Source organism: Eufriesea mexicana, unplaced genomic scaffold, assembly GCF_001483705.2.
Source record: "Eufriesea mexicana isolate 0111107269 unplaced genomic scaffold, ASM148370v2 scaffold5020, whole genome shotgun sequence".
Taxonomy (NCBI): domain Eukaryota; kingdom Metazoa; phylum Arthropoda; class Insecta; order Hymenoptera; family Apidae; genus Eufriesea; species Eufriesea mexicana.
Window position 1 is genome coordinate 126307 of NW_016912977.1, and position 14716 is coordinate 141022.

At 40.4% G+C, this 14716-nt stretch overlaps 1 protein-coding gene across 1 annotated transcript in view; it reads left to right on the forward strand.

Annotated features, from left to right (window-relative positions):
- LOC108551847 (adenylate cyclase type 6) overlaps positions 1 to 14716 on the forward strand; it is a 92465-nt gene that overhangs the window by 33461 nt on the left and 44288 nt on the right. Inside the window, exons 4-6 of the mRNA XM_017906175.1 lie at positions 769 to 927; positions 7932 to 8145; positions 11076 to 11386. Coding sequence (XP_017761664.1) covers positions 769 to 927; positions 7932 to 8145; positions 11076 to 11386 — 684 coding nt within the window. The remainder of the gene's footprint in view (positions 1 to 768; positions 928 to 7931; positions 8146 to 11075; positions 11387 to 14716) is intronic.

Here is a 14716-nt window from a genome sequence, read left to right on the forward strand (position 1 = left end):
ATACCAATCGTGTTGAGCAATTTTTCTCAAAAGCAGGATTGTCCTGATTATCTCATTACTGGAACCCGGATTGAAAACGATTTATATTTCGAAACGCTTCTATATACAATACGAGGTCTGCAACGAGGCTACGTCGGAAAATGCAATAACTATGTATCGACGAAGAAGAATAAGAACTGCCTTTGTACAGTTTTCGAAGGTGCTTATATATTCCTACTTTTTAGAGGGGTGAAAATGACTATTGGCCCTTAGTCAAGGTTGGAATGAGTAAGATGTTTGGAACTCTGATGCTGGACTGTCTTTATCAGCTAGGTCCTTTCAGTGACTAAGAGTAACGAACCAATGGTCATCCAACATCATCATAGATTACCACCATAGATCCTCACCCGTTTCTAATAATTAAGTTTTCGAAATACTATATGACATTCTTAAAATAAAATACATAGGTGGATAATAGAGTAATAGGTTTTCTGAGGAAGTTTATTTAACACTAGAATTACCAATTCAGTGAAAATAACTGGTCCCAGAATTTTCCGTTTTGCAATCACCGAACACATACACTTGCTTTAAGAATAAAATTGGTACCAACTCGTATTAAGAAAGAACTGTAATCGATATATTCACTCATATTCATCGTATCGCTGAAATTACTGTAATTTATGTACGTTATAGTTAGGTACCCATTAAAAATCGGTAATTCTAGTGTTAATACAAATAAGGAGATAAATGTCAGCTGGGGTTGAATTTGACACTGCTTTCTGTTCACAGATGAGCCGAGGATCAGAAGTCGGGGTCGGCCTTACAACCGGAAGGGACATGACACAGGAAGCGAGTTTTAATGCACCGATAACTCAGTCATCGAGGAAATGTGCGCTTTGCCGCTTTTTGAAGTCGCTCTGCGCCTCCCACTGCTTCAAAAACTTGCAGGTAAACACGTGGACGAGCGAGAAAGAGGGAGATTTGAAACGGCGAAGCTTACTTTGGGCCCGGTTTTTGCTCCATCTTTTTTTGCTTAGCAAAATTCGTTTCGAAAGTTGATCCCTTTTTGCTTGGAAAAATTCGTTTCCAACCTTGATGGAGTAGTATCCACGTCCCTTGTGGCTTGTCCGATTCGTGTTGTTGGAAAAAATACCGTGTATAGTATGGTTCGTAAAATTTGTTCAAAGTTAGCGGAACTGCGATGTAGAACCAACTATTACGCTGTACTGTATTCCGAAAGCGGCTTTCCTCTCATAACGCGGGATTAATACAACTTATTTTACATTGCACAAGGACTCTTCTGGAAAAATACTGTATTACTTCCTTTTTCTTCCTTCCCAGTTTCGTGTCCATCGACAGTATGGTTATTAGCGACAAACTCGGTTTTTAGACTTTGTGGTACAGTTGAGCTTCTTTTAAATATCGAAACCTCTTTCCACATGTTTCATACCATTTCATGGCATGAGAGAAGTTCATATTTGCGTCTTTGTACTTCGTATCTTCTGTTATAATATTGTAGGATGCCGAAAACTGGTTTTATTATCTTCCTTCTTTAATCGAAGGAACATCGGGTCTACGCGAAAGATTTTGAGACATCGAAAACGGACAGAACAATAAGAACAGAATAACGAATACTAATCTCGGAGAACTAATTTAACTTAGGAAAAGGACTAAAATAAGGTAACTAAATCAGGAAAAGAACTAAATATGGTTTGTGTCGTCAAGGGTTCTGTTTTTATGCTTTTCGCAAAGCTCGATGACGTGCCTTCTCCAATCGCTAATTGGCTGATAAGATTCAGCCCATTAGCGATTTGCTCCCCGTGACGATTATGATTTTGTTAACCTACGTTTCATCTGCCCGTAGGGACCAGGCAACTTAGCTTTGCTACCAAAAGTAGCCTTTCATAGCGGTACCTTTTTCCATTTGCTTCTAGGAAACGTCATGCAGGTCATCGATCGGTTTCTAATTTGTTTTTCTTTAAAATAAGAAATCGCGAATCGGCCATTGCCAAAATGGTATCCTACAATATAGTTATGTTATAATATATTCTGTTATAATAATTCCGTGTTTTATATAAAATAGAAATATCCGTCTTTTTCTTGAAATTTGCAAATTTTATTTCATTTTTCTTTGAACATTCGCTATTTTCCACGAATTTCTACAAATTTCGCCTATCTTCTGCAGCTAAGAACTCTAGAGAAGAAGATGATTGCTTACCTCAAAGTTTCCACGTAGTTTCTAAGGCACTCTGCATTACATCTTATTTTCCTTCTTTCTTGAGCTGTAAAGAAAGAAGATGCTTTCAGCGATAACAAAGAAACTGAAACTCTGTCGTGTTTGTTGGGACGTTTTGTACCATGAGTTCTATCCTGGTAGCAGATGGTCCGACAGGAAATAAAGATACGTCCGGTAGAATTGAACGATCGAAAAGCCTCGAGTTTCGTGAAATTATCGCGAAAATATTTCGCGAAACGTTGGGAAAATTCGTGGTTACGAACAATTTGATGGTATCGGAACGTTCAACGTCAGATTGGTCATGCTTCGGCAAATATCCCGATGGATACAGTGATCTAGGTTTGCAGTCAGCTAAATAGGAAAACATCGCGCAACAAGTTCTGGGAAATCGGAAATTTGGAACTGTATGTGACAGAGATAGTTGCGAATCTGCTGCGTCTGTTCGTCTTTCTACCATCGATTCGAATCTGCTGCAGGCAACCGCGTTCCAGTGAATCCCTGACCTGCACTAAGTTGAGGGAAGATGGTGTAAAGTTTACGCTTGCAATTGACAACGATGACAACGGTGAATTTGTATTTATGTAAACGATATTTTAATTATTCTTCCTGTTTTCTCAAGAAAAAATTCGAAGGTAAAATCACGGAACCTAACCTAAATCTAAACTATCTCTGATTTTAAGACTATGCTATAATACACTGGTTCATGAGAGAAATTAATTAATTAACTTCTATAGTGTTATAAAATTGAAGATTTTGCTGGTATAGGTGTAATGTGATTATTAAATTACACTTCCTTTTATTTTTAAAGAAAAAATTCGAAGGTAAAATCACATAACCTATTCGTGACCTAAATATGTCTCTAATTTTGAGACTATGCTACATTGGTTCATGAGAGAAATTAATTAATTAGCTTCTATAACTAGTCTAGTCTATAACTTAGTCCAAAGTCTCTTAATGAGTCTAATTAAATGATATAGTGTTATAATTTTAGGGATTTTGCAGGTATAGGTGTAATGCGATCATTGCAAGTGAGGCTACTGGATGCCAAACCTAGTTTCTTGCAAGAAACATTTAAATATTTTACAAACATTGCTAGTTTCACTTAGGTACAACTGACACACTCAGCGATGAAGCTGCAATGCTTTTGAAATATCGGTATAAATAAAAAACAAGAAAATGACACGTGATTTGCATTTGAAAATTTGAGTTACGTGATACAGTGTTACGTTCTTTGAAAATTGCTGCACTAAACATCTTACAGATTCGGAAGATCCACTAACTAGGAATCTAGTGTCAATCTAGTATCAATTATGTCAACGATTCTTAATTATAATTTGTCAAATTTCTGTACCAATTTTCAGTATCTTCATACACACTATTGCCTCAAAACATCTCAACAAATCATGGAATTAATTACCACGTTCGTGACATTCTTTGATTTCTTGATTAACCCTAGTTGCAACTTGTTAATGTATTATTACGTTAAGATTCTCCACTCTGGTAGCCACAAAGAATGTAGCTATCGCTACTTCGATATACTACATCGCTAATTTTTTATTCCCTCATGAACAAAGAAGAAGAAAAGAACATAATATTACACACTGTATTCCATTTCTTTTTGTTCGATTACAATATTGTAGAACGGTGAAAATTGGTTTTGAGACACCAAAAACTGACAGAACAACAAGAACAGAATAACACGAACACAAAACTCATAAAACTAATTTAACTTAGGAAAAGAACACCAAGATAACGCAACGAAAACGCACAAAGACGCACTCTAATTTAACTCTCTTTCCAACACCGAGCGACTTACGCTCGTGCCGGTCACAATTAATTTCTAAAGACTCTGTTTTGGTCGCCAAGGACCCTGCTTTTATGCTTTCCTTAACCTACGCTTCAGCTTCCCGTAGGGACCACGCAACTTAATTTTGCCACCCAAAATAACTTTTCCATTTGCTTCCAGAAAATATCGATCGGTTTATAATTTGTTCTTGTTGGCAATGGCCGATTCGCGATTTCTTTCGAATTGGTATCCTACAATGTGATACAAGTTGTCCTTAGCACAATGCTACGTTTCCTGGGTCTCCTTAGAAGTTGAGAACTATCGATGTTCTACTTATCGACACACGAGCTAAGAACTGTTGACGTAACCACAGCGTTCCTCAATTAATAGGAATTAAGCCTCTTTGGGTAGCATGTCAACAATTCTCAAGTATACCAATCCCGACGAACGTAATATTCTCGCGACTCTATTTTCCCACAACTAAAACCAATACGCTGTCAACGAGTATTGCGAATCACGTGGTTCGCGTAATTCGCGAAAACGTTGTACCAAGTGAAACGCGAGCAAAACGTCGAATAAGTCGATATTCGAACGATCGATGGGTAAGCAGCTATAGCTCGATCATTCCATCAACATCAAACGAGAAATTAATTTCGCAGGATCGGATAATGAAAAATGGCACGCTGTCAGACATTGTCGGTGCCAATGGTCGTTCCCGTGAATATTCAATTTATTCATTCTCACAGACGTCACGCTTTTTCACGACCCCGTCATATATTTACATACATGTAACTTGTGGTGGAAAATTGCTGTTTATTCGTGCGTGTTCCCGACGAACATGAACAAGCTGAACGAACCGGGTTATGAAGCATCCGTTTGATCCCTCTCTGTCCATATTGTTAAACGATCGTGGACCTTGCATTATATTTTGTAACGATTGATTGAAATACGACAAATTGATTGCGTTCAATTGTCTCCTGTTATTACTTTATCAAGAATAAAGCTGATCTCTTTCTGGATCTGGATAGCTTGCGAAACAGGAATAAATTTAGCCCTTTGCAACCCTGCAGTCGCCATTTGATAAAATTTCGAAGCTCGATATTCATTAATATGCCAAATTTCAGATAATGTAACGGTGTGCGAGATATGGAAATCAAATAGTTCTACGTGTTAATTATCATACGACTTCTTATTCACTGCTCAGAAAAATATCGTCAGCTTTGTAACAGAAAATCTTTGAACTCCTATTATGCTTTAGCCAAAAAATCGTCGAGTGCAGAGAATTAGGTTAGGTTTGATTTAGATTAAAATCAGTTCGTGAGAGTTACTAGTTTCTTTTATTTGTAACCAGAATTATATTAACACTAGAACCACCGTGAACGAAAATTGCTGGCTAGGGTTGGGTTTTGATTAGGTTTAAAAATTATTGGTTTATACTCTTTGCTAGATTGAAATCGAACGATTGCTTTTGGCATAATCAGTCAGTACTTCTACTCGGATCACGTTACATATCAGCAATTCTAGTATTAATTGCACGTTAAACTTGGTCATCGTTTTAATACAATTCTAAAGTGAAATTTAATGAAATTTAATGAAATTTTATGAACAATTTTGATCACGAAGAAAGAAAGAAATATTCGTCCAGTAATTTTCTTCCTTCATTCGCTTAGTGAGAACAAAGCTGAATAATAATTTGCACACGACTTACGCCACGCGGTGACGCCAATGAGGTGCAAAGGGATAAACCCATTTTTAAATTAAACCTTCCCGGTTGCCTCTTACAAAAGAAGAAAATGAAAGACAAGAACAACAATGCCGCGGAGTTAACGTTGGAACACAAAATGAAGGATAAAGAATGAAAAAGGGAAACAACCATGCTGACTGTGGCGTTCCAGTGATTTATTCCGGCTTTCAACGGTTCGCCACTCAGCTTCCCTCTCCCTATTTCCATGCTTCCTTTAATTTTAGGGACCTCTAATTCGGGCGCGGTTCGAAACAAATTTAAACCCGAGCCAGTTATTCTTTCGTTCGCGTTTCGATCGAGATCGAAATGACTCTCGTTCAGATAAATACTGCTCCACTCGGTTGGCCAAGCTTTGCAGCCTCCATTGTTGTAGTAAAAATTAAATAGTAAAGTAAACTCTACATCCTAGCTATGTGGGGACGTTTTGTCTTTTGTCTCCCGTTTTCTGCAGACGTCTTGAGACCTGCGTGGCCCTAAATTGGCCAGTTCTAATCGTTCGTCCGTTTAATAAAGATCTATACAGTTTTTCCACCGTTTCCACTGACTACTATTCCTTTGCGTTGTAACCCCTTAACATCCATAAACGATGGTCCTCTATTGGAGAAGTTTTCACTGACACACGAATACTTCGAACATGGTCATCTGGTGAACGAATCACCCGGACCAATTAACAAGATGCATCATTGAACATTTCTTTCGCGAACGCAGACGCTGTTCTTTACGAGGATGCAGAGTTCTATGGATGCAGAGTTCTGAAGAACTTCTCTGCCTGGATTTGCGAAATCCACTCTATCGGTTAGCACGGCTAGTCCTGCTTCGTGCGATTTGTCTCAACGTTGGACGACTTAATACCGCATCGCGTACAGCGAATGCTTTTCGAATGAGAGAAGCGCCAGAAGGGTTGAACAGCAGCATTGCTATCTCTGTGTTACTTCCAACGAAACGAATGCGCCCCTTTCGTTCTAATGAACACGATATGAGTTTCTGTTTAAACCAGGAACCATCTGGTCCCGAGTAATCAATTTCCTGTGATCTTTGAAACCAGGTCTATGACAAATTCGCGACAGTACTGGAGATACTGTATAGTTTCTAGGGAATTTCATGATATCGGGAAGAACCGGGATGTACTGCTTTAAGAGAGCGGACCAGTATGACGTAACCTCTATTATAACCTTTGTTTAAAAATTCATGGAAGATTATTGGAAGAAGGTAGGCATGTAAATTTTTTCCAGATCTTACTTTTAACCTTAAACTGCTTATAAAAAAATTGAGATAAAGAATATCAAAACAGAAATGCTCGGAAAAAATCTTGAATTAACCATCTGCAAAATGGAGCGGACCATGATGATGGACAGGATACAGCGCGGAGAAAAAATCTGCAAAGGATGAAAAAATGTGGCGAGTAAAGGCAAACAACGTGCCTATCGCACTGACCACAGATAACAAATTTAAAACTTCGAGCAAGTTAAAAAAAAATCACGAAGTCGAAGATGATAGAAAAAGACAAATTGTTTCTAAGAAATAATTTTATTGAAAAATTTTCCGAATTTTTAGGTTCCCAGTCAGTGGTTAGTGTCAGAGCCACGTGTCTTTGACACACGCTCAAAAAATTTCACAGCGATTGGAACTTCGGTTCTTTCGTTATGCTGTCAACCATGGTCAAAAGCGGTGTTCAGAGAAAATTGAGATTGAACATTCGGATGACAAAAATGTTTGCTCGAGTCAAAGTCAATTCCGTGTACTCTCTAGCAAACTAAAGGCGTTGTAGTGATGCGAGGTTCTCGAATTTCGACTTCGCATTTTTCGCACTTCACGCAGGAAAGAACGGAGAACTTTTTAAGATAAAAATAAATCGATTTTTTAAAGGTTACATACTGGTCTGTTTCCTTAAAGAGGCTTACACTTTTCTGACTATTGAACGGAAAATGGAATATATCTTTTTCTTCCAATTTTTCACAATTTTTAGAACAGAGTCTTTGCTGAGTTTATTTTAAGTTTACGGATAACAAAATATTTTTATCCAAAAGTTTATGCAACTAGAATAATAAAGGAAATTGGTATAGCTTCTAGGGAATTTATCGGCAATTTGAAATAATATTATACAGGTAGTAAAATGTGATAGAAAATAAGAACGTATTAGCGTATTTGCAACTAAGAAGTGTGTTTCCCATTTTTGCAAACTTCAGGTGGAGATGCTATACCAACGCTACTTCCTGCGGATGAATCAAAGCAACATGACGCATGTCCTCGGCCTACTAGCAGGGCTGGCCCTCGCCCTGGGTGTGCTTCTAGTATTGAGAATCATTCTGGAAGGCAACCAACAATTTCTGGATACTTTGGAAAGACCGGAGAACCTATCTCTAGCGGTCACGTTGGTCGTCTGCGTTGCAATTTACGCCGGTGAGTATCACAGAATTATCTCCGTCTAATAAGAACAAAATTCACTGAAAACCCTCACTGATCGTTCATCTTTTAAACGAAACTATCTCATTACCATAAACGCTGTATCAAAGATTCGCCAAATGGCAAAAAACAACGAACAACCAGACCTCTGAGAATAAAAATGATACATTATAATATGAAAACACGAATAGAATTCATAACGACAGATGCGTGGGTAGATGTGACAGAACGCTTTCCACGAATGTCCGTTGATCTTTTTTGGATCAAGTGAGGGAGATAATGGAACACGAAAACGAGAGAAAGCAGGGTACTTAGCGTTAGCTAGATAGAGAAGAGAGTTTGGAGATAGATGAACAGGTAGACACATAGATAGATCTGCAGAAAAATGAATTAGATGAATAGGTAGATAAACGGAGAGATAAATTATGCAGATAGGCAGATAAATACGTTGGTGGATCGACAGACAGGGAAAAGTTGGTAGAGGAGAGAAATAGATAGACACGTAGACCAGTCGGAGAGGCAGATAACGAAAGAAGCAGGGGACGAATGGGGATGCAGCTTAACCCAAATGGACAAAGGCTCAGTCCATTTCCCGGAGAATAGAGATGCATAAGAACTATGGAAAAACGGTCGCTGCAGTTCTTCGAACCTAACCTAAACCAACGACAGAGAACAATGAGCGTTTCCTCGTCAGAAGTCCTCCGAAATTGCGATTTTCACGATGCACTTTGAGAATACGGTAATGCACGATTTCGGCAGAGGGAAAAATTCGTAGGATGGAATTTTCGTAAGGTCAACGTCGTTAAGCGACAATATTTCCAGCGGATAAAAGGCCGGACACGTGCGAGATAAATGATTCAGTTTTAATTAGCTCGGAGATCAACGAGATCGGTTTTAAAATTTTTAGTCGCGGCTGTTTCACCCCGGGCTGACCCACATTCGCGGCGGGGATGTTAATTAAAATTTCCCGCGGAAACGTTTTCACGTACGCCGCGTGTAAAGTCTTGCAAAAGGGTATCGAAACGCGTCACGTTCCCTTATCAAAACTCGACCGCGCAACGAAATAGTTATCTAAGGCACGTATGCAGCGCCAGCAACGTCAAAGGTGAGAGGTCGGGCGACGCATCGGTTTTCCAATGCACGACAACGCTTTTCAATTTACCTTCAACCCTTTCTTTCCGGAACCGGTGTTTCCAACAAATTCGAACGCGCAACGGTAACTTCGTCTGTGGTAGAAATTTCAACCCCGATAGCCTGACCGGGAAAAGCCTTTAGGGGTATGATGCGACAAAACGTAAAGCGTTACGTGCTCGGTTAATTCTTCAGTTATTAAATACGAAAATCGTAATGGTCTGAGAAAGAGCTCTGACCTATGCTTTCATTCTACGTTCATGACGCAACGTGTTTCTGCATATTAATCGATGCTTCTGGTATTCGCACAGCCGAATGCTGAAGACTTCGTTAATCGCGAGTAATACTATAATAGTATACTAATCGCAGTACTGCACGATCTTCAGAGTTTGCACTCGGGAAGAACGAGGATAGTATTACCCATAGTGTAATCAATCTACTTTTTCTGATACAACATGACAGCCAGGTTCTGCCAAGTTTGGTTACTGTCTAATAGTTGTCAGGGTAGATTCAGTTCAAATAAAATAGACCGATAAAGTACATATTCGCTATTTAGTGTCAAATGAAAACAGCATGGATGTAAATGCTGAAGGCTTCGTTACTTGCGAGTAACAGTGCAGTAGTATACTAATCGCAGTACTGCACGATCCTCAGGAAGAACGAGGATAGGATTATCCATAGCGTAATAAATCTACCTTTTGTGTCACAACGAGACAGTCAGGTTATGTCAAGTTTGGTTACTGATTGAAAGTTGTCAGGGTAGATTTAATTCAAACGAAATAGACCAATAGAGTACATATTCGCTATTTAATGTCATATAAAAACATCATTGACATAAATGCTGAAGACTTTGTTACTCGCGAGTAACAGTACAATAGTATACTAATCGCAGTACTGCTTGATCCTCAGGAGTTTGCACTCGGGAAGAACGAGGATAGGATTGCCCATAGTGTAATAAATCTACCTTTCCTGACACAACATGACAGTCATATTATGTCAAGTTTGGTTACTGTCTAAAAGTTGTCAAGGCAGATTCAGTTTAAACGAAGTAGACAGACAAAATACATATTCGCTATTTAACATCAGATAAAAACAGCATTGACGTAATTGAGCTTACAAGTAGAGTGCAAGTCCTTCGGGTCATTGATTTAGTTGCAACTTTGCAGGCCTGTAGATTTAGTCATGCAGTTCAAGTACCGTTACCATTATGACGGCAACTAGTCGATAGTTTTTGAGATATTTATGACTAAAGCTTTATTATTCCTACCTAGAGATTTCTTCCGAATAGTTATCGATAGTTGTCAAGTGGCATTGTGGCCTAACGACTATATCCGAAAATTGCCACAGCCTAGCAATTTTCGGATGTCGTCATTAGGCCGCTTGATAAATATTCGAAATAAATCTGTAATTAAGGCAATAACGAGACTCTAATCCTAAATATCTCGACAAATATCGAGTAGTTGCCCTTATAATAATACATTTACTTGAACTGGATGACAAAATCTACAAACCTGCAAAATTTCAACTAAATCTATGACTCGAAGGACTTGCACTTTCCTTGTTAGTACTATGTCAGAGATATAGGTGCGAAGAATAGGTTTAAAGTATCTCTAATGCCTCTTTGTCGTCCCAAGTGCAAACTCCTAATCCCAGCATAGGACGGGGTACTTTTCGCAGAACCTTCGCTCCCATCCAGTCCCATGTAACATTCGAACTACTTTCCAGGACCTTTCACACACCCGCAGACTTATTCTTCTTTAGAATTTCGGAACTTTTGAAATCCCCTTAAATTCCAGCACTGGTAGCAGCCATATCCAGGCCGAGGATGAACGAAATCTGGTTAGCCGGTGTCAGTGGAGTAGTCCTGGTAACTCTGCTGGCACTGCAAGTGGCTTTGAATATACATCTGGCATTCGGATCGAAGGAGCATCGTAGCGGTGGGCCATTGGCTGCAGCCTGGGCTGTCTGTTTCTTCATTTACATGGCATACGCGCTACTTCCCATAAGGCTGCGGCACGCGTGCATCGCCGGTTTCATTTTCTCCCTAGCACACCTGATCGGAGCGTTCGTCCTCTACCCCTCGCACTACCCCGCCATGATGGAACACGTGAGTGACATTCTGTATCCTCTTAAATCCTACAGAAATGACATTTTGTATGCGCCAACGTAATACCCGCTGGCAAAAAATCAGGCTAGGTCGAGGCAAGGCTAGGTCATCTCTGGTCAAGAGACGAAGAGTTTTCGGCGACTATGCTAATTTCCACGTGTGCGCACACATCGGTGATAAAGCAAGTTCTCGGCTCGAAAATAGCCCTTCTTCCCGACAGTATCGCGAAGCATTGTTTCGTTGGAACAGCCGGCAAGTCTACGGTGTGTCTCGGCTCGAAAGTTGCCGGAGTGTCGCAAATTACAGTGCAATTTTCGGGAGAAATCGCGTGACACCACGGCCACGGGAATTTCAGCGATCCATCTAATTCCAGGAACCCCGATGGCGGTCGAACGAAAGCTGGTTGCAGTAACGACGCGATTATTAACCGAAACGCTGCAGTCGATGTGCGTTAGATCGAGATACGCGAGAAAACACGCTCCTATATCACGACACACCATGAAGGTTTGACGTTAATAATAGACTTCGGTTGAACAGACCCCGAGGAGGTACTAGGGAATTTTGCGGGTGCATTCACCCTGGTTTGATGGCTTAGAAAATGATTTATGGAAATAATTAACACCCCGAAGTGTAGGAAGATCTTCCTAGATCTCTGGGTAGAGCAACTTGATCTCTATGATTATCATTAGGTCGTTGCATATCGTTCAAATTCTTTCACGAGTCAGATATATCTGCGCTGCTGCGAAGAGGTACTTGCTAGACGTATGTTATCTCAACAAGCAAACAGCAAGTTGAGCTAACTCAACCAAACTCCTCTGTAATCTAATGTGCTGGCAACCTAAGCTGAACTAAGCCAATCTAACCGAATCCGACTCAAAACTCCTTCTATAAATCGCTATGAGAAGGCTGAAGAATTTAACGTAACTCAAGGTATCCTAATCTCACTCGACTCAACCTTGATCTATAAATTATTTCAACGAGTAGCCTAACAACGAAGCTAACCCCGGCCAACTTGAATTCGGTCTCTAAATTCCGTCAATGTGCAATAAGAAGCCAAGATAACCTGACCTAACTTAACCCACCTGAAACCTCGTCTACGGGTTACTTTAACAAGCAATAGGAACCAAGCTCAACAGGGGTACCTAGCCCAAACTGAAGTTTCACAATTAAACACACCAGTGATACGCAACGAAGCAATTTGAGACTATCTAGAACTCTACAATACAGAAACCATAGAGGAGGATAGAGCAGGAGCTGCAAAGCCTTTAATTACCGATGCAGGCCGCGTTTCCATCGTTGACGGTGAGTCCCGTTTCCATCGAATTCCGAGCGAAATCCGCGATCTTCCGTAGTCAATAACGCTCGACCGAACTAACGAGCTATAAAGCTGGCCACGCGTAACGATTACAGGATTATTATACCAAAATCCCATGATCGATCCATCCTCGTTCAATGGAAGATATCCGCGCGATTCCTCTACAGCCCTCGCTCGCGCAAACCGAGGATTACCTCGCGAACGAATTGAATTGTTATGTCATTTTGGGCAGCTAATGTATCTGTCGATAGACAGACCATTGATGCACAGATTTCGTATACAACTGGAATGACCAATTCCCTAGAAGATCCAAGCGTTCAGCGAGAGACACAGTGCTGGAATTCTCGCTCGGATACTAGGGAATGTTCGAGTGCTATTAATGTCCTCCACTCTAAACTCGTGACAGAGATGACGTTGAACCACGTTCGTTTTACACGACTCGATGTCGTGGCCTTGACATTTATTTGTAACGTGTACTTATCACGTTTGGAAAGATTATGATCGATCATAGCTTATCACACTGGTGGAGAAACTAGCTACAGATGGACTCTCCGATGACGAAATAATTGCAGATCAAATGGGATAACGCGTTTAACACGTTCGTTGCTGCGTCACCCATATGTGGGTGACGAGTATGCTTCCGTGGGGGCACCATCACCCAAATATGGATGCCGCATTTCTTGTTGAAGTTAAATAGGATTTTTAAAAGGAATTTAATGGAATAAGCACTGAATTATAAATATAGAATATACAACATAAAAATATTAAAAATATGCACATTGTACTATACTTTTTATTAAGTTATATTTAGCATAAAATATTGCATTATACTATATCGCATGGTATTCGTTAAAGCAGTCTAAACACGTTTGAGGTGATTTTGGATAATTGGAACAATAGGTCGCAGTCCTTTTTGACATTTTTCGCAATTGTCTGTCAATATGTTTACGAGTGGTCAAACTTTTCCAAGTCTGCTATTCTGTTCTAGGAAGTTTGCTTATAGTAATTCATAACGATTACGGGACATTCTGCTGCGCGAAAATGGAAAATTGTAAATAGGGTCCGTTGAGCAACATCTAACATGAGGTGTCTGTATTGGACCCATCCAAATCATCCGATAACGTTTTAGCGCTGAGACAGTCGGATTTGGGCCCCGCGAGAAATTCAAGTGAATCGTGTTGGACGACGAACGTGTTAACGCGTTAAGTGCCCAGCCCGTTTTGCTTGCCGTTCAGGCCCAGACTCGGCCGTCAAGTGGGCCACCGGCGGTGAGCGAAGTGTTCATAAAACTCGGAGATACTGTACCAATTGTTATAACAGGAATTTCCAAACGTTAGGTCCAAAGATGACGAAGGATTTAACACCAAAAGTTAGCACCTTTTGGTCCTAGTCTGGGCCGGTCCCTGAGGACCAACTGGGCCTGAACGGGAAGTGTAGCGCCGGTCCATGAGGACCGGCGTGGCACTTAACGTGTTAAACGCCACATCGTACCCTAGGAACCAGAGCTAGGTTTGCCAGAATTTTTATTCAGGCCTCGCTGGGCCGTACGGCCCGGAAAGGCCCGCAAGATGGCTAACTGTGGCGTGAACGGAACGACACGTAAAACCGGCGTGGCGTTTAAGGCGTTAAGTGGAGAATATTTAGGTCGTCAATTTTCCTGCGGAGATGCGAACCACTGTGACACTCACAGCTGAAGTGACTGGATGTTGAATTTGACGTCTAATTAACGCGAGCTACATTACTCCGTGAACGGTTCATGTTTTGTTTGATTAATCCCGACCCTTTGACCGGAAGATCCAAAGGTATCAAAGAGCAAAATTGCACCAGCTTTCATCGTTCGACGAATTGAGAGTGCTCTGACGAGTCGGACGTGTCAGGGGAAACTTCAATTTTCAAAAGGCAAATCCTCTCCTCGATCAATGCCAACTCTGCGATTATCTCAGACACCTTGTACTTTTCAGCGTTTTTTGGGATTAATATAAACCGATTTCTTAGATTTCCGCAAATTATTCTCC